The following is a 24,596-nucleotide window of genomic DNA, read 5'->3' on the forward strand; positions in this document are numbered from 1 at the left end:
GTGCCTAGCCTATAGTAGATGCTCAGTATAGTAGATGCTTAATAAATGTTTTCTCAGGGGTGACAGAGGGAGACTTACAGACAAGTGGATATGAATGAACAGGAAGGTATAAACGCACTGGTTTTATTTCTAGTCAATTGGCAGACCTGGGGAGTGACATTTATCTTTACCAAGGCACTTACTACAAACACAGCAAAATTACAGTTTATACAGATCAAGGAATGACAATCGTTGTCATGTTCTTATTTAATTAGACCTGATTCTCATCTCTATAATAACATAATTGAAAATAAGAGCAAGTTTATGTATATATATATATATATACACATATATATATACACATATATACATATATACACACACACATATATATATTAAAAAAAAAAAAACAGCAGGGAACTGGAAAGTGTAACTAAGAAAACCATAGCAATTATGTGGTGGAACCGTATCTCAAAAAATGTTTGCCCGAGGGGATCAAAAGCTTATTTCTGGCATTTGCAGGCTGCAAAAGTTCATTTCCCTTATGTACTTCTTTATAAAATAGATCTTTTCTTGCCTTTAAAGATTCATATTTTATATATCTCCCAGAACCACACAGATTATGAAGATAGAATATTGTTTGCATCTATGTGGCTCTATTTTTAAAATTATTTAAGCACCAAGAAATGAAACCTTATAATTAGTATTTTAAATGTTATTCCCACTATGTGGTAACAGAATGGTATGACTCTAAAACATCCTCCAGGGGCCTAGAAATAAAAGGAAATAGATTTCCTGTTGAGAGAAAGGTTTGTAAATAAAGCAAACTGATTAGAACTGTGGCCTGCACCTGCCTTGTAAGAGTCACAGAATAGGTTCTGTGCTGCGCGCACCCCAGCCCCTCACCAGCCTGCCTTTACCCGCTGACCCCAAGATCAACTGGTTTACATTTGGTTAGTATTCTTATGTCAGAAACAGTGAGGATATTAGAAGCCAAGGGGACAGTGAGCACTCTTCAGCAGAGAGCATTTTAGATAACAGATCTTAAGTATATTTTATTTTATTTTAATTTTATTTATTTATTTGTCAGAGAGAGAAAGAGCACAAGCAGGGGAAGGGGTAGAGGGAGAAGCAGATTCCCTGCTGAGCAAGGAGCCCCATGTGGGACTCGATCCCAGGACCCTGAGATCATGACCTGGGCCAAAGGCAGACACTTAACTGGCTGAGCCACCCAGGCATCCCTAGATTTTAAGTATATTTTAATCAGATCGTTTTTAATCTATCATCTTCAATGTGGCCATGAGACTTTCTTGGCCTGATGTAAGTACATACTCGACTATTTGATTCTACCCCCTTCTTGTTAGGAGGAGCCTTAAGCAGTGGATAGGTTGGTCATAAAGATGCGAGGAACCAGATCCTTATTAGCAATTCTGTTATAAATTGGTCCTCTGACTTTATATCTCCTATGTCTGAGTGTTATAAATAGGAACAGAGTGGTTTGTGAGCCACATCTGGAAGAGCACTACCCCAAAACAGCATCTGCGTCCTTTATAACTGGAAATGAAGTATAATCAGATTGTTAGCATATCTTGTGTTTAGGGGGAAATTACTGGTGTGAGTGAGAATGATTTTTTGCAAGAAAGACCGTCTTGTAGGCCATCGATGAAATCCTACACGGTGACACTCATGGATGTCATGCTCTGTTCTCCTAGGTCTCGTTTCACACATGGCTGGTTTTCTCGAAAAACCAATTGCCTGGTATTGAAGATACAGATTTTGAGATATAATTTTAATATTTTGAAGATGTAGATTTTCCTATCAGTGGTTACCTATCCAGTCCACACTCCATAGATGCTATTCCTAAACTCTTACAACTTTCATAAATCACTGTTCTTGATCCTAATTGAATAGAGAGATTTCCCCAAGCAGCCTTTGAAAATAGGGAGGCCCCAACTCCACCCTGACATGGTTTTATTTCAGCCATCTGGCCACTCACCGTAGAGCCCCTTTGAGAGAGTTCACCTAACAAAACAAAGCAGCTCTAATATATGGCCAGTTTTGAGAAAACTCATCTTTACCCTTAACAAGATTCCATACCTCGGAAAATCAAAATTCCTGATTCATGAAGTCAGAGTCTCATATGGAGCTGAGTCCTTCGATTCTTACCTCACCTCCTTCCATTTTTCTTGTTCTTCAGTTCCTATCTTCTGTCCCACTTCTTACCCCTCTTTGTTGCTTTAACCTCCCCTAACCCACCTTCACCTGTGCTCTACTCTTATTCTGTTTTGTTCCCTTTCTTTCACTACAGCAATGTCCTCCTCTCTCCTGACTCTTTTTTTATTTTTATTTTTTTTAAGATTTATTTATTTATTTATTTATTTATTTATTTATTTATTTGACAGAGAGAGTGAGAGACTGACTCTTTCTTGTCCATCTATAAACCCCTGCCCTGGTCTAAACTCTCCTCCTGGGTAAGACCTCTTGCTGCTGTCCCACTCTCGCATAGTCAGGCACTTGGATTGATGGATACACTTCCAGAATTTATTAATTTATAACCCCCTCATTATTAATTATTCTATTATTTCTCTCACATCATATCATGAGAATCATACAAAATCATAAATCTGATAAGTCTGTCTTTAATTGTCAAACATGAAAGCATTTCTCACTCCTTTATCTGGTAAAACTCTTGTCTTTCCCATTTTATGGAAAACTGGTTCTCATCCCACCTCCTTGGTGACTAAGAGACTTTGTTGTTGGGTCCTTGTTCACTTCTCATTCTTTAAATATTAACATTCTCCAGAAATCAATATGCAGTGCTCTCTTTCATGAATTCGCACGTTCTGAGTCATTACCATGATGTATAGTCATGTCTCCCATGGTTAAATGCCCTGTGGCGACCTGAACATCAGGCTGGCATTCCAAGGATCTGTTGTATGGGGGAGTGCAGGTTTTGGGTAGGCCCTTCAGACTGGACATACTCCAAGATAAATTAGCTAATCTGCTATCTTTCATCTAATACAGAAACACACACGGACTCAGACACCCACATCCTGTCTCCATTGGAGGCCATTACCTTGTGAAGGGCACCACTAATCTAAGATAACACAGGCTTAGCAGCAACCTCAGAGTCCTGTTTCTCATTCCCGCCCTTCCCCTGCCTGCATGCAGGTGACTGTCCAGATGCTAACACTGGTGTTTCAAAAGGGATCTGTCATTATTACCCCTTCCGCGGCTATGGCCTGCCGGGAATTAGGCAATGAGAGTGAATGCTGACTGGTAACCCCGTTTCCGCAGATGCCTCACAGGTACTTAATCTGCAACATGAATCAGGACAGGTCTTCCCTACCTCAGGAAGAGCCCAATCTCCACACATGCCATCAAGAACGTTCCTGTAATGCCTCACATACTTCTGTCTCATCTCCTGCTACATCCCTCCATGTAGTCGACTTTGAGATCGTATAGAGGGTTTTATTTGGTTCCTTCTGTTTGACTTCCGCATGGACTATCCCTTCCCATTCTGAGCCTATTGACATCTCTCTCAAGTTCAAAGCTTGATCCAAACTATATCTTTTTTTTTTTTCATTCTTTAACACACAGCTCAAACGTGACTTTTTCAATAAAGCCTTTATTTTCCTAGCAAGTCTGAATTGATGGTTCCTTCCGCCATCTTCCCACATGCCCAGCTTAGCAGCTCTTACCCCCACACAATTTACTGTGCCCTGCATGACGCTTAGCTCTTATGTGTCTATCTACCCTGCAGACCTGAAAATTCCTCTAGGACAGGAACTCTTTTTTTTTTTTTTTAAAGATTTTATTTATTCATTCATGAGAGACAGAGAGAGAGAGAGAGAGGCAGAGGAAGAAGCAGGCTCCCAAGGAGCAGAGAGCCCGATGCTGGACTCGATCCCAGGACCCTGGGATCATGACCTGAGCCGAAGGCAGACGCTTAAGCATCTGAGCCACCCAGGCGCCCTAGGACAGGAACTCTTAATGATACCTAACCACTAGTGTTCGGCACAATCACTTCGCCATGGTGGGGGTTCACCAAATAGCCATGGAATTTGTGCCCCCAGTGCTCTTTCAGTCAGTGCAGAAAGAGTCTCGTTCTAGAAATGCGATCTGTTTGGCTTAAGGATAGACAAATTCCATCATAGACAAACTGTCACCCCCGGCCCCCTCCCTAACTCCGAAGCCGTGCCTTTCCTTCTCTTCAGACAGAAGACACTCGACACGGACATATTTCTCTTACTTAGGCTGAGTTACAGGTCCCTGAATAGTATAGCTGGAAATGACTTTGAAAATATTTCTTGTCCCCAGCCTCATTTTATAAAGAATTTGAGTTAACACACGGGTAAATGATCAGTCGCAAATCACAAAGTTTGTAAGTGGCAGAATTGATGTTGAATCCAAGTTAAAGACGAAAGACTTTGTGTACCATTCTGCCACTTTGTGCCCTTACGTGACTCTCGACAAATAGCTTAGTCATCTGTACCAAGGTTTTTTACTCTTTGAAAAGGTGATAACTATAGTACCAGCTTCACAAAGGTGTTCTGATTATTAAATTAGTTCTATAAACTAACACACGTGCACTTTGCAAATATGTTGTGTATAAATGTTATCTAGCTATTATTATTATTGAACCATCCTCATGGATTGTATAAAGCATTTACGATTATTAATGACCTTTACTGTCTTATCTGGGTATATCCTTATGTGACATGTGTATTAGTTAGTACTCTGTGGAGGACACATAAACACTACATATAAAAGTATATATTGAAATTATTTTTTATGATTTCCAGCATTTTAAACAAAATTGGATAAGCCCATGTAGTATTTTAATGCCTTTCGACTATTTTATGTGAAATAATGAGAATGTTCTCTGTGGTAAATGTGTGTGCATGTGTGTTTGGGTTTGTGATATCATGACTCAAGTTTGAGGGAGGGTTGTATTTATGTAAAGTCTTGGCGGAATTTGGTATTTCAGCAAATCCCAGATAATGATTTGATGAGCAAACCTTATTGAAATGTAAGCATATTTTTATATTCGTACACAATTTTCACTTATTTTTGATACTTTAAGCAATTTAATTTTACCAAAGACCATAAAATTTCTTACCCAAACCCACTTGCATTAGAATGAAAACAAATACCTCAAATCCTATGGGTTACTCAGTTGCGTTGAATCTGAGACTCTGTTACACCGTCTGCATTTTGTACATGTGGAAGACACTCCCTGCTTGTGAGAAAGCACCACTTTCCATGTTGTCGCTCAGGTTGGGAAACCAGAGTTATTCCTGACACAGTCTCACTCCCTCCTCTCAATCAATTACCAAGTCCTACTGATTTCTCCTTACGCACCAACCAAATGCATCTACTCCAGTCTCTTTCCACTGCCATCATCTTCTGCAAGCTGCCATCAACTCTTCCTGGGACCCAACAATGCGCTCCTTTGGGCTCTGGGTGTATCCCCTCTCCCCATCATGTTGATGCAGCACCCACTGGACTCTTGTAAATTTGAGAGCAAAGCAGTAATTGTCCTGCTGATGCCTTCAGTGATTTTCCGCAGCTATCAGAATAAAGCCCAGTCACTATCCTGCATGACCCATCTGCTGATGTCTCTCCAATTTCCTTCTCGCCAACTACCTTTCTCTTGCTCTTTTAATGCGTCAACTTTTATTCACATGCTTTTCATCGTTAAGATCTCAATTTACATGTCACTTCTTCAAGGAAGCCTTCCGGGACTCCTTTCCCAAATTATCCTCCCTCTATTATCCCAGGGCAGGCTGATTCTTCCTTCATGGCATATTTCCAAATTTATTATGATTTTAATGATCTGTTTCTCCTATTAGTTAATAAGCTCAAGTAAGCTCAAATGATGTGTAGACTCTGTTGGTTTCTCCATTTTCTCTCTTGTTTTACTGCTGTCTGTATACAACATCAGGCAGAGCACCTGGTCCATAGTAAACCTTTTATAAATTTTTGTTTAATGAACAAATGGATAAAGGAACTAATGGGTACAGGTGAAAGAAGTGTTCTTTAATTTATGTATGAGTGTTGGGAAATTACCCATGTTTCAGGTTAAAGTGATTTAGAAATTACTCAGCTAAACTGTGGGTGCATTCGTATCCCTAGGACATCATACTTCCTAACTTGATTATCCAGAAGAATCTCTCCAATGAAGGCTCTTGAGAGGCTGAACAATCTGACTGAAAAAAATGTAATGAGAAAGCATTCACATGTTTTTGGAGAAGTAAAAGTGAATAACACTTATTATTTGAAAATCATTCACTGTGCTGAGTGAAGTGCTTAGCGCTGTGCAAATCATAAGGAATAAAGAAACGACTAACATTTAATTTCTGACCTTCAGTAATTACTAGGGTAGTAGGGCAGAAAGGCATATAATGGTTTTATTTTTTGATGATGATAACTATGGCTCATATCATCCAATTAAACACTACAAAATTTTTTAACATCTAAATTGCTCTTAAGACCTTAAGAGTTGTGTTGTGTAGATTAAGCTTTCCCATTTGATAAACTTGGGGAAAATATTAATGATATCAATACAGTGATCACAAACATCTGCATTTTGAACTTGTATAGGTAAAAAATAATTCTCGCATTTGGCTTTTATATTATTTTTCAATCGCCATCCCCCTTTCCTGATATATTTAGAAACCCAGCTTTTCTCAGGAAGTATATTTGTAAAGGCAGTTAAGTTCATTTGCTTTTATATATCTAGCATGTTTTGGGTTGTCACAGTAAAAACCCTCCATGGTCAATTTCAGTAATTGATGCTTAAATGCATGCATTTTTATAAAGCTTTTAATTGTGTATGGTTGCTTTTAATATCATCTACATTTTACATTTTTAATTTTGACAGTATTCTTACTCATCATTACAGTTCTAGATATTGCTGGTTTACTAAATAATTGGCTTGAAATTTAGAAACCAGAAGAAACTAAAAGAAACAAAAATGTGTAATACATTTTATACATTTTTTCCTTTTCTGTATATCACCAAAGTTTGTTTGCTTTTCAGAAAAAAAAAATCTGTTTCCCTCTCAACTCCCTCTTGCAGTAAATTATGTTAAAATGTCAAAGCATAGTTATTTGAGTAAAACAAAAATGCTTCCATATTGAGATGTTTCAAAGACAGAGAATCTTAGAAAAAAAGCCAATATTCCAAATAGAGAATTAGGAATTTCTTGGAAGCCTAGTAAACTTGCTCGTTCAATTTGGCCAATAAAACAAGCAAAACACCACTGAGAAAGCCCGAACATACATGCATATTACAAACATATGCCATATATGTATATTCTTAAACAAATTACAACTTAATGTGTATACATTTTTATGTATGTGATGCTAAACTAGAGGCTCTGAAAAATAGGATGAAAAAGATGCAGTGCTAACCCTTGAGAAGCTTCATATATATTGTAAGAGGTGATCCTTATTCACAGTGAAATAATCAGAAAATATCACAAACCATTATTGATTTATTATTTTTTTTAATTACATGGAACAGACTAAGAATACGATGAGAGTTCATTGAACATGAGTGGGGAGGATGGTTCGGTAGGGCTTGAATAGCCGGGAAGGTTTCATTGCTGATGAGAACTCCATGAACCTATCAGGATAATAAGTGCTCAGACAGGCAAGGTTATTGGAGGTGGACGGGTACAACCAAAGGCATGGTATTTCATGGGGCATTAAAGACACCACTCTGAATGCTGTTGGACAGGGGAGGAACCAAATGGTGAGAGATTTGCCTTTCTTTTACTAAGTCAAGAATGCCTTGGTTTCTCCTTCCAAGAGAAGAAGATAAAGTTGATAAAAATGAAGGCATTACAGGCATTTCTGGACTTTGTAGTCTTCTTATCCTTCTCTACTAGCACATCTATTAAAGATATTTTCTTTCCTGTCTCCTATTCTAGACCACAAGCTGACAGAAAGTATTGTCAGTATCTTCTACGCGTTAGAACGCGGCATCTGGCACAAATTAAGGTCTGAATAAATGTATCAGTTTACCTCTCAATTAAAGGCATATCCTGCACAGCAGAGTAATTCAGATTGGGCATTGTAGACAATGTAAGGTTTCTTGAAGAAGTATTTAAGATGAGGTCTTTAAATTGATGAGTTAAGTCCTGGGCAATGGCATTTCTTCGAAGCCGACTTTGAGGAACTTTCTCGGAGGTAATGAGGGTAGAAGCCAAGCGTGAGAGAGCGTAGCCGCTTGAAAGCATTTAAGGTTCCAGTTTACAGTCTCCAAGTCTGAGTAATGAGACTCAGTGAAACCCTACAAGAGGATTATGAAGTTGCCGCAGAAAAGGAGCTAACTCTCCAAATTCTCAAGCAATATAAAGAAACACTTTCAATGGTCACCTTGTTGCTGCTTTATTCTTGAGCTTTTTATCGGGCAGAGGAATGCCTAAATGAGAGCCCCATCTCCAGTAACAATACTTTGAATGGTCCATAAAAAATTAATGATTATGGTATCATTAATGAATCATACATCTGGAAGATCCCTTTGCTAAACACCTGCTCTGCTGAGGTGGCTGCCATCTTGGATTAGTCTAGGACATGCTGAACAGAAGAGGGGTGACGAGTAGCCCTGTAAGCTTTTTTTTCAAAGCATCGCCAGCTCACATTAAGGCTGCAGAGAGTATGATCTGGACTTAAGTAATTTATGCATTGCCCAGTTTGCTTGATCAGCAGGAGTGGTCTTAGGTTCAGACTGAGAACCAATAGGCCTCTGTAGCACCAAGTTTATTTAGCTTCAAGTGAGGATACAGGGTAGGCAACAACATAACTTTTATGGCAAGAACATAGTGGAAGTCTTATGACCTCTAAATACAACTTCTAATTTCTTCTAAATCATCTGCACTCGGGATATATTATCCCCTTGATACATACAGGGAAGGCATCTTCCTGAAAGTTTTGTTACAGCAACTTCTGTAATACATAGTGCATAAAAGCAGACTTACCAAAACATTGGTAAACATCTGAATATCTTTTATCCAGTAAGGAATTGGAATTTCCTCTGCGAAATACATTTCCAACCATACCTTTTCCTAAGTAAGTTGTCTGATATTTCTTTAACATTTTAAAGATTATTTCTTTCCTTCATCTTCTATTACTTACACCTTTTTATTAGTGCTGATGGAGACATTGAACTGTGTATGTAAGTTTTTCCAATGTAAATTAAATTCTTCCTCCAACAAATCTGTCCCCATGGTTATTACCTAGCTGGTGAGTTCTAGGTTGCCTTCCCAAATAATCTTTCTATCCAAGAGATCAATATCCACTCAGGCTTCATTTTTATCAACTGCATAAATGAACAAGAAATCCTTTATTGCATCATACACCTGAGGCCAAGAGATTGAATGTTTAACACAGCACAATTAATAATGCCATGTTATTATATCAGCTTTCCCAACAAAACCAGTTGTTCTCACGTATCATACATTTTCCATTACCGGGGTAGGCATTAGAGACTATCTCTCAGTCAACTCTGGGTTTCATCTGCTTTAGTGTCCTAACCGTACGCCATCCCCTAGGTATACATTTTCACTGACATGAGCTTCTGGGCATCATTTTAATGCAATAGGCATTTGTCTCTCATGAGGCAACACAGTGTTGACCCCTAATATGTCGAAACCTCACCAATGGTTTCATGGAAAACTACATTTCCAAGTGATCCCAGGTAGGCCTTATACCTTGGCTTCACACAAAAGCCAAAGGCTGTGGCCTCCTCTTGCATTAGCCATGACTCAGTATCACATCAGAAAGGTTCTCTGAAATGTTCTCTATGATGATGTTCTCACAGAAGACATCCTCCCTTGCAATCTTTGTGTATTCCCATTCCATATTCCACATTTTCACCTTTTTCCTTTTTATGACTTTTCTTAACACAGACCCATCCTTCCAAAGTGGGATTTGCTGATTATACTCCATTTTTCTTCCATAAGGCTGATGTGCTTCCTTGCTTTCCAGAAATTTCCCTTCTGTTCCATTCCCAGGGAGAAGGAGTAGGTTTAAAAAGATGTCGTGGAGTAACATGGAGCGAATAGTCAACTACCTGAGAGAAGAGCAGGACACAGAGGTTTAAAAGAGAAAGACGGAAAACTTGTTTATAAATACAACCAAGACCTAAACTTTGGAACATGTGTTGGAAGGGAGAAAGGAGAGAGAAAAATGGACCAAGTCACAAAAACAACAAATGAACAATTACAGCGGTTCTGGCCGGCCTGAATGGTATCCCGTCAATGCGTAGAAAGGCAAAATGGATAAAGATCCTATATGTGGATTGAATTTTCTTTGTAATTTTTAACAGCATTGCTGAGCACAATTTACATGTCCTAATACACATTTATCATCAGTGTACATTTCGGTGATTCTTTTAGTAACAGCTGTGTAACAATTACCACAATCCAAGTCCAAACCTCATCATCACCCAGAATGGTTCCCTGTGGAAATAGGAACCTTTCCTCTAGGAAACCAGTTCTGCTTTTTGTCCATAAAAATTGCAAAAATTTGGTAATATACAACATGTAGCCTTTTATTTTTCTTTTGGCCTGGCTTCTTTCACTTAGTGTGACTCAGTACTACTGTATTTAGCAGCAGAAACAGTATGACTGTGTTTAGCCATCTATGCAGTAGAAAGACTCAGTCCTATATATGTTTCTTTGAATTACTCAATAGTATTCATTGCATAAAAACAGCACATTTTATCTGTTACCTAACTGGTAGACATTTGTACTATTTCCAGTTTTGGAGAATATGAATAATGTAGCTAGGAATGTTCTGTATGCCTTTCTATGCACACATATTTTTTATTTCCATTGGGTGTATCTGGAGACACCTAGGAGTAGATCTGCTGAGTCGTATGAGAGGAATATACTTACCTTTTCAAGAAACTGCCAAACTCCTTTCCAAAATGCCTGTACCCTTTACATGTCCACGTCATTACTGACACTTGCTATTGTCAGTTTCTTTATCAAGCCCATTATAGCAGGTACCTTGCCATATTTCATTGTGATTTTAATTGGCATTTCCCCAAAGACTAGTGATTTTCAAATCTTTTCATGTGCTCATTAGCAATTTTTCCATCTTTGATAAAATGTCTGTTCAAATCTTCTGCCCATTTTTTTAAATTTGTAATGTTTGTATTCTTAGTACTGACTTGTAATTCTTCTTTGTAAATTGCAAATGCAAGTCCATTATTAGATATATGATTAGCAAATATTTTCTTACAATCTATGTTTTGTCTCTCATATTCTTAGTAGTGGTTTTGGAAGAGCTAAAGCTTTTAATTTTGAGAAAGTTCAGTTTATCATTTTTTTATTTTTGTGTATCATGCTTTGATGTCATATTTAAGAAATGTTTACCAACCTAAGTTCATGAAGATTTTCTCTTGTTTTATCTTCTGCGAGATTCATAGTTTTAGCTTTTACATTGTACGGGGGGATCCACTTTGAATGCTATAAAATAAAAGTCTCAGTTCATTTTTATTTTTATTTTTTACCTTTTGCACAGAAATGTCTAATTGTCTCAGCAGTTTTTACTGTAGAAATGATCTTTTCCCCATTGAATTACCTTGGTATCTTTGTTGAAAATCATTTAGCTGTAAACAGAAGAGGTTATTTCTGGACTTCTGTTCCTTTTGTGTATAGTTTATGCCAAAACCACATTTTCTTGATTACTGTAGAATGATAGTATGTTTCAAAATCAGATAGTGTCTTTTTTTTAAATTATTTTTCTCTTCTAAAATTGCTGTGGCTATTCTAGATCCTTTCTTTTTCCATATAAATTTTAGGATTAACTTGACAAATTCTACTGAAAAGGCTTGATAAGCATCTTGGTAGAGGCGCTATTGAATTTACAAATCAAATATATTGTGGAGAATTTCCATCTTAACAGTACTGCATCTTTCAATCCATGAACATGACTTTCCAACATGCTTTTAAATTTATCTCAGCAATGTTGTGGATTTTGGTATGTACATTTTGCACCTATTTTGCTAAATTTATTCCTAGTTATTTTGTCATTTTTTAAGCTACTGTGGATGGGAATATTTTTATTTTTGGATTGTTCACCGCTAATATAGTAAAATACAACAGATTTTGTTTAACCTTGGCAATCATTGGCTAGTTCTTATAGTTTCTTGTGGATTACTTAGCATTTTTACATAGAAAATCATATCTTCTTCAAATAAGTATAGTTTTACTTCATCTTACCAACCCGATGCCTTTTGTTGTTGTTGTTCTTTTATGTATTTTGTTGCACTGTCTTGAAAATCCAGTACAAAGTGGAGTAAAATGCTGAGAGCATCCTTTTCCTGTTCCTGATCTGATGGAAAGGCACTCAGCCCTCGTTGTTAAGTATAACTCAAGTTGTTGGTTGTTCTATAGATGGTTTTTTCAGGTTGAAGACATTTCCCCCTATTTCTAGTTTGCTGAATCTTCGTTTTCCATAAATAGACATTCAGTTTTATCAACTGCTTTTTCTGTATTTATTGAGATTATCATGTGGTTCTGTCCTTTGTTGTATTAATATGATGTATTATGTAAAGTGATTGAATGTCTTTATTTTACCTTTAGTTTGAAGGATTGTTTCACCAGATATATTATCCTTAGTCAATAGTTGGTTGTTTTTCATCCCAGTACTTTGGAATATGTCATTCCTCTGTCTACCAGCCTCTATTGTTTGTAATAAGAAGTCAGCCACAAATGATACATTGTGTCCTTTTATGAAATGAGTATTTTTGCTGCTCTTAACATCTTCTTCGTCTTTTGGCAATTTGGCTGAAAATTGCTCATCACCTACCCTTATATCTGAGTACCCTGGCCTGCCTTCTGTGAAAATCCTGTTAAGTTGGTTTAACAAGCCCCCTACCCTTGATGTCTTCTCCTAATAATTTTCCATCCACTCTGCTCGTTGGCTGTAAATCCTCAGCTCTTTGGAGCTCAGTTGAGCCCCCCTCTCTCCCACCTATTGTGATAGTCCTGACACCTACCACAAAGGTCCTGAACTGTACCTTCCTTACCATTTTAGCAAGTGTCAGAAAAATCTTTTCTTTAACAATCTCTAGATTTATTTTTTAATTACTCAGTTTGTTTAAACACTATAGTACCTCTGGATTTTGATATTGACTCTGAGGACTTTTTTTTAATAACATATCTGGACTTCATCCCCTGAACATATTTCTCTTAAGTGTGTGGTTCCTAATGTCTCTGCATGATTTTTGCTTTGATTCTTCATTTCTGTGTGGCTTCATGTCAGCCAGTGATTTGCACAAACACCTAAGCCCATAAGGCTTCTTGCACCCTCTGCCCATTGACCTGAACATGGGTTGGGGTGAGCACAGAAAGCTCAGGCAAGGCCCAAGACTTCCTCTTGGCATAGACATTCCCCAGGGCTCCTCCATGTGTGGGAGTAGCTTCAGAGACATGCGGAGAGCCTATCCATCCCTTCTACTGGGCTCTCATTTTCTCTCTTTTTCTGCTGAACTTCTGGCTTGTTTGCTTACAACAGCTGAGACAGCAGCTCTACAACTTGTATTGAATGTTCCACATTCAGTCCCCACTGTGCTTCTTTACTAACTCCACACCAAACTCGCTCTGCCCTCTCTTAAAGCAAGCCTGCTGCTTTTCATGACCAGCCCTACTTTTATAACGTGTGTCAAGTGTACTTGGGGTGTCAGGGGTATCCAGTGATGTCCAAACAAGGCCACTGACTCCTGCTTTTCTTACCTAATGTTGCAACTGTTTTTTGTGAGTAATGTCTCAATTTGTCCACTTCAGTGGAGTCTTAGAGCCCCAAATGGTGTTTTTGATCATTTTACTTAGATTTTTTTTTAAATATTTATTTGAGAGAGAGAGCAAGCAAGCATGAGCAGAAGAGGGGCAGAGGGAGAGAGAGAGAATCTCAAGCTGACCCCATGCTGAACGCAGAGCCTACGACATGGGGCTGGATTTCAGGACCCCAATATCATGACCTGAGCTGAAATCAAGAGTCCAATGCTCAACTGACTGAGCCATCCAGGCACCCCACATTTTGCTTAGATTTTTGCTTTTTCAGAAAAGAATTTTCCAGCCTTCTCACACCACCAGAACCAGAAGTCCTACCTTCTCAATGCCCCTCTTTGCCACTTTCAAAGAACAGTTTCAGTCAGGAGTAGAGATGAGACCACAGGTATAATATAAAGTAAGGGACAGAATGTTGAAAATAGGGATTCCTATGATGAATTGAAAGGAAACCAATGAATTAAATAAAATAAAGGCACTGTATTAACAGGAAGAAAATATTCTTTTTTTTCTTTTTACTGAAATAATTTAAGTGAATATTTTCATGAATCAAATATAAGTCATGGATTATAGTTTATTTTTATCAAAGGAAAATTCCATATGGCTTTATATCACTACTGTGCAAATGTATTCATTTTATAAGACCCTAAATTTCATATTAGGCATCCTCTCTTTGTCTAATAAAAATTATAGGGCAACAGATGTGTTGGGGCACTGAATCTTTGTTCTGTTGAATTAAAATAATCAAAGGAAGTACAGTCTGAAGAGAATTGCAAAATCATTTAGCAAAAAAGTAATCCTGCAACTTATTGCACAAGCCTTCAAGAACTGTGCTTCTGCTATTTTCACAAATAGACCGAGAAAGAAACAGAAAAAAAAAATCTACATGAAATGCAAAATACAAAATGAAAGGATTGGCATGATGTACTAGGAGATAGAAGTGAATGTCTGGAAACACAGTGCAGTCTTTTCTGCCTTAGCTAAAAATCAAAATAAGCAAGTCTCAGACACTCTCCTGGAAAAGTTCTGGAAAGGCCAGAGTGTCTTCTCAGTGATCCTTCCTGAGGAGTTCACCTCAGCACCATCGCTCACCCTTCCTACTCTCTAGGTGAACTTAGAATACAAAGAAACCCCTGTTAATAGATGATCTCCCTTTGTAATAGAAAGCACTGGATTGAATCAGATATTCAGATGATGAGGTTTCCTGAACAAAACACTTTGTATCGTGATGCAGCAGAAGGCTGTGGTCTAGCTGGTCGACTGTGCACACCATGGGAAGCAGTGAGGCTCATTCTTCATTTTTCAATTGGGGTCTATCCTGTGGACCCAAACTTCCCCTTCTTCAAATGTATTTTGCTATCTAAGTCAGGGGTGAAATGTTTCAATCCATTTTTGGAGACAAGCACAGTTCTTTTGTAATTTTTATTATAAATAAGAATCACTAAATGAATTCACTGCTATTTTCTGAAACCTTCTTACCTAAAATTATGGCACTCTCTCCAGCATTTCCTGCTCTCAAAACAAGAAATGAAAGGAGAAAAAAAGGAGTGCAGAGAGTACTATCCATAAAATACCGAATACCGGTAAACCCAGCATTCAGTTGTCACACGCTGAGTCTCAAAGGCGTTGTCACGTCCCCAGAAGCCCTTCAGGACGTCTCTGCTTGTCGCTCGGCTTCCTGCACTACTCTCTCCAGATTGTCACATTCGGCGTCCCTGAGAGCCTTATCCATTTCCCTGTCCTCAGGGTCCCCGCACATGCCCTTCCCTTTTCCACTAACTGCGTGTAATCCATCTCTCACTCCCAGCTCGAATGTGACCCAGACCAGAGGACTTTCATGCGTACCCTGTAGCTCACTCGAGGTTGCTTATGCTCATTTTCACTAGTGCCTGCCACATCAGGTCAGTATAGATTTCCTTGTTATTAATAATATTCCTTCTCCGATGGTACATTCCAAAAAGAAGGAGGAGGAGGAGGAGAGGAGAAGAAGAGGAGCCCATCTTTTAATTACCAACTTTACCCCCAGCATCTAACACTGTCCCTGGCACCATTATAGGCTCTCATTAATTATTTAGAAATGAATGTTTTCCTCCAGATTATTATTTTCCCCAAAGCAAGTTTAGGAATTAATTATTTTTTTATGATTATCACCAAGTAGTCTCAGTTGGCTCACTTCTATAACACTTATGGAAAGGATACAGAATTTTCCAGACTTTTCTAAACTCAGATTTACATGTTTTCACAAGCCATCAATCCAGAGTTCACTTTGCAAATTGAACTTCATTTTAAAGAGATCTAAACACGAGTATTCATGACCTTACCTTGTACTAAATATCACCAAACTTACACATACGGCTCTATTTTTTTTTTTGTCTGCCTGGTTTGAATAGTTAATATGAAGAATAAAGAGATTGAGAAAGACATTCTAAGAAATATATATTTTTAAACTGCTTAATTTATTAATTTAGATAATCGCTTTGTTTAAAAAAGAACTGCTTTATTACAGGGAAATATATATATGTGTGTGTTATTTATCTATGTATACATATTTTTTATTACTTGTTAAGGAGCTAATCATGATTTCTAAACAGGGGTAACTCTACCACTTCCATAGCATGATCTTTGGCCATTGTAATGAATAATCATACACTGAATCAAGGATGATTTCATGTATTTAGGGACCACTTGGCACCGCATACCAAAACCTCCAAGTACAGGACCCCTAGAAGAATAAATAGTCACGAAGCAAGCCAAGGAGAATCATTAATCGTAACTCTTTTCCTATAATATTTGGGATTCTAATGTTGAAGAGACATAATTTCAAATTAAACTAGCTTTTTCTTTTTTAAAAAAAGCAGTATGTTTTTCGTTCATCTATCAGTAAAGGTCAGGCATACGTGCAAACAGTATCATCAATGATATTCTCCCCATTTCCTGGCATTGTCGTTTTCTCAGTCCTGGAGAGACCCAATGCAGGTGTAAAGATGAGCAAACATCAGATATAAATCAATCAGTCTAGCCCTTGGGTAATTAAGAGCCACTCTTTTCCGTGGTTCTGGGAGTTACCCTGACTCTACCAACTTGGATAACTTGCCAGTTCTTAAACCAAACAGCCCAGGCCTGAACCTCACTCGCATTGCTGGAGCTAGAACCAGCCCCACCCACCCATGGGCTGTGAAGGGGATGAGCATCTCTCTGAGGAAAATGAGAGGCTCTTCCTAGAAGCAAAGCCCAGGATGCCAATGGGTCAATGTGCTTAGTCACGGTCAGCTTAGACATCATTCATATAAAAATACCACATGCAGTTGATTATAGTTTAAGTATGATGATTTCTGTATGAACTATGACTTTTATTGAATCCTTGCTTCATTTGTGAGACTCCAATCTAAGGTTGTTTTTTCAGTTTATGATCCAACATTCTTTACATTTGTCTTTTTACGTAAAGCCATTATTTTTCAGTTTCTCAGGCACAGGAAAGAGATTGAGGAGACAAACCACAGTCAGATCTAGCCATGTCATGTTTATTTACTCGTTTTTATTTTTTTTTATCGTGGGAGAGAGGGGTGGCTGAGGATGTCTGGAACGCGTGGGTATGGGGATGGCAAAGGAAGGAATGGTGGGAGGGTGAGATTCAACTCCGTGAAGAGGACTGTAGTACGCTGCAGAAAAAGAGATACAGATGCATGACTTAGAGTGTCTTACCATTTATGTATCATAACACTGCAGGAAACCAATTACAAATGATAGATTTTATTCTACTGCCTGGTAACTTGTAAGCAACACATTGGCTTCTCCATGAACATCAACTGTTCCTCCGTCCTCTTTGATTTAGGAGGCGGACACCCCCTCTGCTCTGGGAACATTTTCACATGACTTCATCTCAGGAGACCCCTGGTCACAGTCACTGGGTCATAACTGAATGAAATCCCCATCAGACTTTAGGTGCCGGGTCTCTCACAAGGGACATTACCATTTTTCTGGATATTCAGCCAGTGTCTCCGTTCCCTTTTCGAATCTTGGACCAAATAATTGCTTCACCATAGTTTTGTTTGCACGTGTGGGGACTCAGTTATGTTGGTTTTTAGCCCACTGTGTTCTGACTTAGTACTAAAAGACTGAAAAATAATGTAAAGTTATTTAAATCACCTAAACATGGAACTGATTTTTGGTTTATTTGTTGAACTCTCTACCTGCCGTTGGTTTCTGTGGATCTAGTGGTGTTGCCTGTCTTCTGTGGTTGGCTCGCTCTGCAGTCTGGGGGCTGTTTTTCTCACCTCTGCTTTGCAGTACTCTCTGGTATTTATAGCACCTCCCAGATGGGTGCCTTCCTCAATTTAATTATTATCCAGCTTATCCTCTCTTCCAATATCATTCATGAAAATGTTAAATAAGGCCAGCCATAATACCCACATCCCCAAAGCATGCTCCTCAACCATTCTTAACTTGATGCATTGCCATTTATCATTAGATTCCTTTAGCCAATTTAAGTCCCAGGAAGAATGTTAATATTGAATCCAATTTGAGCTAAATTTTAATTAAGATTTCCTGAGACATTATGTTAAGTGGTTTACTATAATCAAAATTGATATCTCCTCTGCTACCCCCACTCTTAATTTTCTAATTTTACCCACATGCAAAAGAGAATTGAGTCGGTCTGGCTTGACTCATTCTCCATAAACATACATCATTCATCTGTTCTGTTTCTGCAAATAGTTTCCTTCTCCTTTGCCTTTAGGACCATGTCTATCATCCTCCTATAAGTCCCAGAATCATTTTATGAAATGCATTTCCTTCTGGTGACCACATCTGTCCACCCCCAAATACCTAATCTCAGCTAACTGAATGCCAATCTCTCAAATTTCCTTCTTCCCTCTCAATTATTTTTGTAGCTACTATTTCTATGCACATTATCATTCTGAATGCAGTGGATGCTAAACACAGAAACAGAGTATGCACTGTATACCCCGTTAAGGGTGATGGTAAGGCACTTTGTTTACATTTTCTCAGGATGGTGAGCATGAACATCTGAATGGGCCATTAATTAACATGGCACTCTTGAAATTGAATTCAAGTTTCAAGGTAAATGTGCACACTTACATTTGATCTAAGTGCACCAGACGGTCCAGGGGTCACCCAAAGGAATCTGTGAACAATAAAAAACTATTACTTTATAGAAGTGGAAATTAGGGGTTAGAAATACATATGAAAATGTTAGTAAATAAGAAAATTTTTTTCTGTAGGTTTACTTATTAAAATCATATATTTTACTTATTCAAGAGGAAACTTTTAATTATTTTCCCCTATGTGTAAACTTATATGAGGCCACCTTTCTTATCCCCATCGATCACTTTTGGAATGAGGAAAACAGAAAATTCTGTGAATGTCTGAGGGTGCCTGGGTGGCTCAGTAGGTTGAGTGTCTGCCTTCGGTTCAGGTCATGATCCCAGGGTCCTGGGTTCGAGCCCAGCATCTGGCTTCCTGCTCAGGGGAGAGTCTGCTTATCCCTCTCCTTCTGCCCCTCCCCCTGCTTGTGTGCTTACTCTCTCTCTCTCTCAATTTCTCGCAAATAAATAAATAAAATTTATTTATTTAATTTTAAAAAAAAGAGAAAATTCTGTGAATGTCTGTAAAATGCATATTATAAGATTTCCCACTAGAACTACTACTTCCACCCAGGGGGTAAATTTATATTTATCAGCAAAGAGCCTTATTTAACTCATTAAGTCATTCTTACCTTAATTTTGCTTTATTGAATTAACAATGGTCATTCTGTTTTCACATGTAATGACCCAAATATACTTTTAACTTTTGGATACAAGTTGCTTCATAATGACTATAAACACCTACAAATTAGCCTTAGGAATGCTCATGTGGGGCGCCTGGGTGGCTCAGTTGGTTAAGCGACTGCCTTCGGCTCAGGTCATGATCCTGGAGTCCCTGGATCGAGTCCTGCATCGGGCTCCCTGCTCGGCAGGGAGCCTGCTTCTCCCTCTGACCCTCCCCCCTCTCATGTGCTCTCTCTCATTCTCTCTCAAATAAATAAATAAAATCTTAAAAAAAAAAAAAAAGGAATGCTCATGTGGTGATATCAAGGGCCTCTGAATTCATTCTCTTTTCTCAAAAACAACAGCAACAACAACAACAACAAAACTTCTTGGGCTTGACAGTCTAATTTTTTAGTAAGCTATTCTACAATCAGAGATGCATTTGTTTGATTTTGGAAAGGCAATACCTTAGGCCTTTTCCGTCTTTTGTAAGTCAGTGTGAACAAGATCATAAAGATCTTTCCTAAAGCGAAGTAGAAATAAAAAGGATGCAAGGACGGGAGACTCTCTGAGAGACGGAAGGAAAATAGTATGGATGTAAAAGGCAAAAGCAGAAGGAAGGATGACAGTAATAAAGACAGACTTCACCCACTAGGTTTTCTCCAGTCTCGGTAGGCAGTAATCTGTGTTATGTCCAGAACAGGAGGTAACCTAGAAGGAAAAAATTAACTTTCCCATAGTGATATTAGATTTGCTGTTAGACCCTTTCTCTTCTTTCCTTTAGTAAATTAAAATAAAGACAGTCTTCAAGATCCAAAACTTTTATCACTTTCATAAGAAAAGAAAAAAAAAAAAAAACCTTCCTGCTGGGATTGCTTCCAAATGGGTGCACCCTTGCCACCCTTCAAGACAAGAGCGAATGTGCCAAGAGATCTTTCTTCACCTATACTTTGTCTTTGAAAGCATGCTCCTTTTGTTAGGGGACAGGGACACGGGATGGAAAGCTGAGCCCCAGGAGGACTGACGATGTGGTTTTCTGTTCCAGCTCACAGCCGTGGACGCAGACGAAGGGTCCAACGGGGAGATCACGTACGAAATCCTGGTGGGGGCTCAGGGCGACTTCATCATCAATCACACCACGGGGCTCATCACCATCGCCCCAGGGGTGGCACTGACCGTGGGGCACACCTACGCGCTCACGGTCCAGGCCGCGGATAATGCGCCTTCCGCGGAGAGAAGGTAAGGCACAGCGCAGCCACTGCGCCTTCTCTGCGCTGCCGGTTAACCGTGCCCTGACACAGAGGAAGCACAGCAAGTGTACTTTTATTCTGACACATCTAAATTTGACCAGAAAATTCGAGGGCCCAAACTCTCAGGAACTGCACGTTCTTACTTGGTTAAGTTGTAGGGAAAGGACAATAAAGATTAAACCACAAAATAAGTAACTGTGATTTCACAGATGTGAGGGATACAGATCTCTATTCTAGGGGTGAACTGGGAAATATCAGAAACAGGTAGGCAATTTATTGCTGAAAAGCAAGTTTGCTAACAGTGAGAGGTCACAGACATAGCAGCGACATGAAATGTCTTGGGTTTGAAGATTTATCCTAGGGTACAGGAGGAAGTATCAATCAGCAATATTTTTTTTTAGGCTACTCTGCCATTTTTCCCATATAATATACTGGATAGTTCATCTTTTTCTCACTGATTTGAGATGTTACATTAATTATATCATACATTTTCTCATTTATTTGAGTTTGATTTGAAACTTTCTCTTCTATCCCATTAGTTCACCCAACTTTTCATGAGCTATTGTCACAATTTTAATTGTTAATGTTTTAAACTGTGCTTCATAATATGGTGGTGCTAACTTACCTCAATGCTGTTTTTCTCTAAAAGTGTCTTGGTTGCTCTTTATATTAATTTTTTTTACTATAAATAAACTAGTTCAGTTAAGTTTTTAACCATATTTTACTAGGAACACATTAAATTCATAAATTACTTAGGGTTAAATTATATGTTTTTGATGTCAACTCTTTCTATCCAAGAACTTTCTATTTGCCCATAATTTCTTGTGTGTCCTGTAAGAGTTTTTATTTTTTAAATATTTTCTTTATATGAGTCCTGTGCATTTCTTTGTTGGTCTGTTTCCTTATCTTTTGCTATTATTGTACATAGACTCTTTTCTCTTTCTTCTTCTATCTGGTTGATATTTATATATGTGAAAGCTATTAATATCTTTTTATTAATTTTAACCCACTTTCTTATTTAATTATTTTATATTTTTGTAGTTTTCTCATCAATTCTTCAGTGTTATCCAGGAATGTATTTATAAATAGTGAAAATTTGATATCCTTCCTTCCATTTTCTTTCCTTTAATTTCATTGGCTAATTGTTTCAATAAAAATGCTTGTTTTTTTTTTTTTTAAGATTTTATTTATTTATTTATTTGAGAGAGAGAGAACACACTTTGGGGTAGGGATAGAGGGAGAAGGAGAATCTCAAGCAGATTCCCTGCTGACCACGGAGCCTGACATGGGGCTTGATCCCATGACCCTGAGATCACAACCTAAGCCAAAACCAAAAATCAGCCTCTTAACTGACTAAGTCACCCAGGCATCCTTGCTCATCTTGTTTTTAACTCAAGAAGGAATGTCTACCAGATTTCCTCAGTATATTGGTTTATGGGTTTTTTTTTTTATTTTTTATTTATTTGCGAGAGAGAGAATGAGAGACAGAGAGCATGAGAGGGAGGAGGGTCAGAGGGAGAAGCAGACTCCCTGCTGAGCAGGGAGCCCGATGCGGGACTCGATCCCGGGACTCCAGGATCATGACCTGAGCCGAAGGCAGTCGCTTAACCAACTGAGCCACCCAGGCGCCCCGGTTTATGGTTTTTAAATAAAAAAAAATTTAAATTATGTTAAGAAAGTGTTTATTCCCATTTTATTGGCTTTTTAAAATAAGAAAATATATACCCATTGTCTATGAAGACAGTTATGACTTTTGTTCTTGAGCTAATCATATGATTGATCTTGATATAGTTCCTAAATAAATCTATTTTGCATTCTTACTATGAATGCCACAAGGCTGTGATGTTTTATTCTTGAATTAAAATGCTAGATTATGTTTGTTACTTTATTTAGTGAAATTAGTCTGTTCTTCTCTTTTCGAGAAATTTTTATGAAGATTCCATACAGCTGTTCTGTAACCTCATGAAAGAAATAAAAACCACAAAAAATGCAAGAAAGAATTAACAATTGTAATAGCAAGTGTGAATAGTGGTAAAGATCTCTAAAACCAGTAAATAAATCTAAATTTTGTTCTCTGAATAAAAGAGATAAAAAATATAAAAAATAATCAAATGGATAAACCACCACCTCATTTAATCAAAAAAAAGGAGGGGCACCTGGGTGGTGCATTCGGTTAAGCGTCTGACTCTTGGTTTTGTCTCAGGTCATGATCTCAGGGTCATGAGATCAAGACCCACGTTGGGCTCTGTGCTCTGCTTGAGATTCTCTCCCTCTCCCTCTCTCTCTCCCTCTGCCCCTCCCCATCCATGCTCTCTCTCTGTCTCTCTCTAAGATAAATAAATAAATCTGCTTTTAAAAAATGGAGAAATTTCAGTAATAAATTCTAAGAAGGAAATACTACAGAAACAGAGGAAATTAAAAGAATCATAAGAGACACCTTTACTTTAACATATGCAAAATTTGAAAACATGAGAGAAATGGATAATTTTTCCAGAAGATACAGTTTATCAAAACTGATCCCAAAGGGTAAGAAATTTTAAAGACATCAACCTTATGGAGGCAGTAGAGAAAGTTTTCAGAGAGCCACTACCCAAAACTACATAAGGGCCAGGCAATGTGACAGGAGGACTGTAACACAGTGAGAGGGGTCATTCCCCGTTTAGCCATCCCCCAGAGCGCACCCTACACCTCCACGCCACACTCCACAGCTCTCTTATCTTCGATGGTGGGGCTGTCCTAGGGGGACTCTCTGCTCCTCACAGATATCAGTGGACTGTCCCTCCTCCTCCTCCCTCGTGTTCTCCTATGGAGTCTCATCCTGTCTTCTCCTCCATCTACAGATGGTAGCCCCTTCCCCATTAACTCCTCTTCTAACCTAACCTCTAACCTCCTCTCCCACTGTCACTTCCAGACCCGCAGGTCCCTCTGGGGGGATCTGGTTCCCAACTATCCAACATACCTCTAACAGCACATGTGTCACTTGGCATCTGATGGCTGGTCTTGCAGCTGCTCTGGCCAAGCACCCCTGGAACCATGCTCAGTGTGTTCCTTTCTCTCAAACTCAAATGCGGTCTTGAGCAACGCTTCTAAGCTCTTCCCGAAAAGCACACAGAAACAGACAGTCCCCTGCTCTTGTTACTGACATCCTGGTCTGCGCCACACTTCTCTGGTCCCGGCTGTTGAAACATCTTCTCCTTAAGCTTCTGCCAGTGCCCCTTCCATCCCTTCTCTGTTCCAGGGCCTGGGAGATTCTAGTAACACAGGAAACACAATTTCTTTTTGCTCAAGCTCTCCTTGGGGTCTCACATCTGATCCAAAGTAAAAGACAAAATCATTAAAAAGACCAGGGAGCCCAGCACGCATTGCCATCTGCCACCAGCCAGAGGATGCTCCCTAGTGTCACCTCCTCCGTGAGACATCATCTCCTGCTCCACCCTGCTTCTCCACTCCAGCCCTCACGCCACTTCCTTTTGTCCCTGAGCCGGCAGCTACCTTCCAGCCTTCAGCTTGACCTTCCCCTCAGCCTGGATGGCTCGTCTTTCCATTTGTCCATGGACTCCGGTCCTTCTGGCCCCTACCCAACCATCTCACTTTCTTTGCAAAGTCTTTCCAGACAAAGTATTTAGAGCTGCAACAGCCTTTCCCTACTTCTATGCCCCTTTTTATCCACTGCACTGACCGCCCTGAGATAGCCTATGATGTACCTTCAGTTAGGGTATGAAGCTGATGGTCTGCCTTGCCTCCTCCCCACTGGAATTTTAGTTCACAAGGGCAAGAATCACTGTGGTTCCG

The 24,596-nt window shown here is 38.8% G+C and overlaps 1 protein-coding gene across 1 annotated transcript in view; it reads right to left on the minus strand.

The window, feature by feature from the left end:
• The window catches only part of LOC102751140 (protocadherin-15), a 762,960-nt gene that overhangs the window by 255,674 nt on the left and 482,690 nt on the right, over positions 1–24,596 (minus strand). The window contains exons 11-13 of the mRNA XM_081823172.1: positions 20,648–20,846; positions 20,207–20,265; positions 8,013–8,216 (exon numbers count right to left, since the gene is read on the minus strand). Coding sequence (XP_081679298.1) covers positions 8,013–8,216; positions 20,207–20,265; positions 20,648–20,846 — 462 coding nt within the window. The remainder of the gene's footprint in view (positions 1–8,012; positions 8,217–20,206; positions 20,266–20,647; positions 20,847–24,596) is intronic.

The sequence above is a fragment of the Leptonychotes weddellii genome, chromosome 6 (assembly GCF_054177405.1).
Source record: "Leptonychotes weddellii isolate Sample4059 chromosome 6, ASM5417740v2, whole genome shotgun sequence".
In the NCBI taxonomy this organism is placed as follows: domain Eukaryota; kingdom Metazoa; phylum Chordata; class Mammalia; order Carnivora; family Phocidae; genus Leptonychotes; species Leptonychotes weddellii.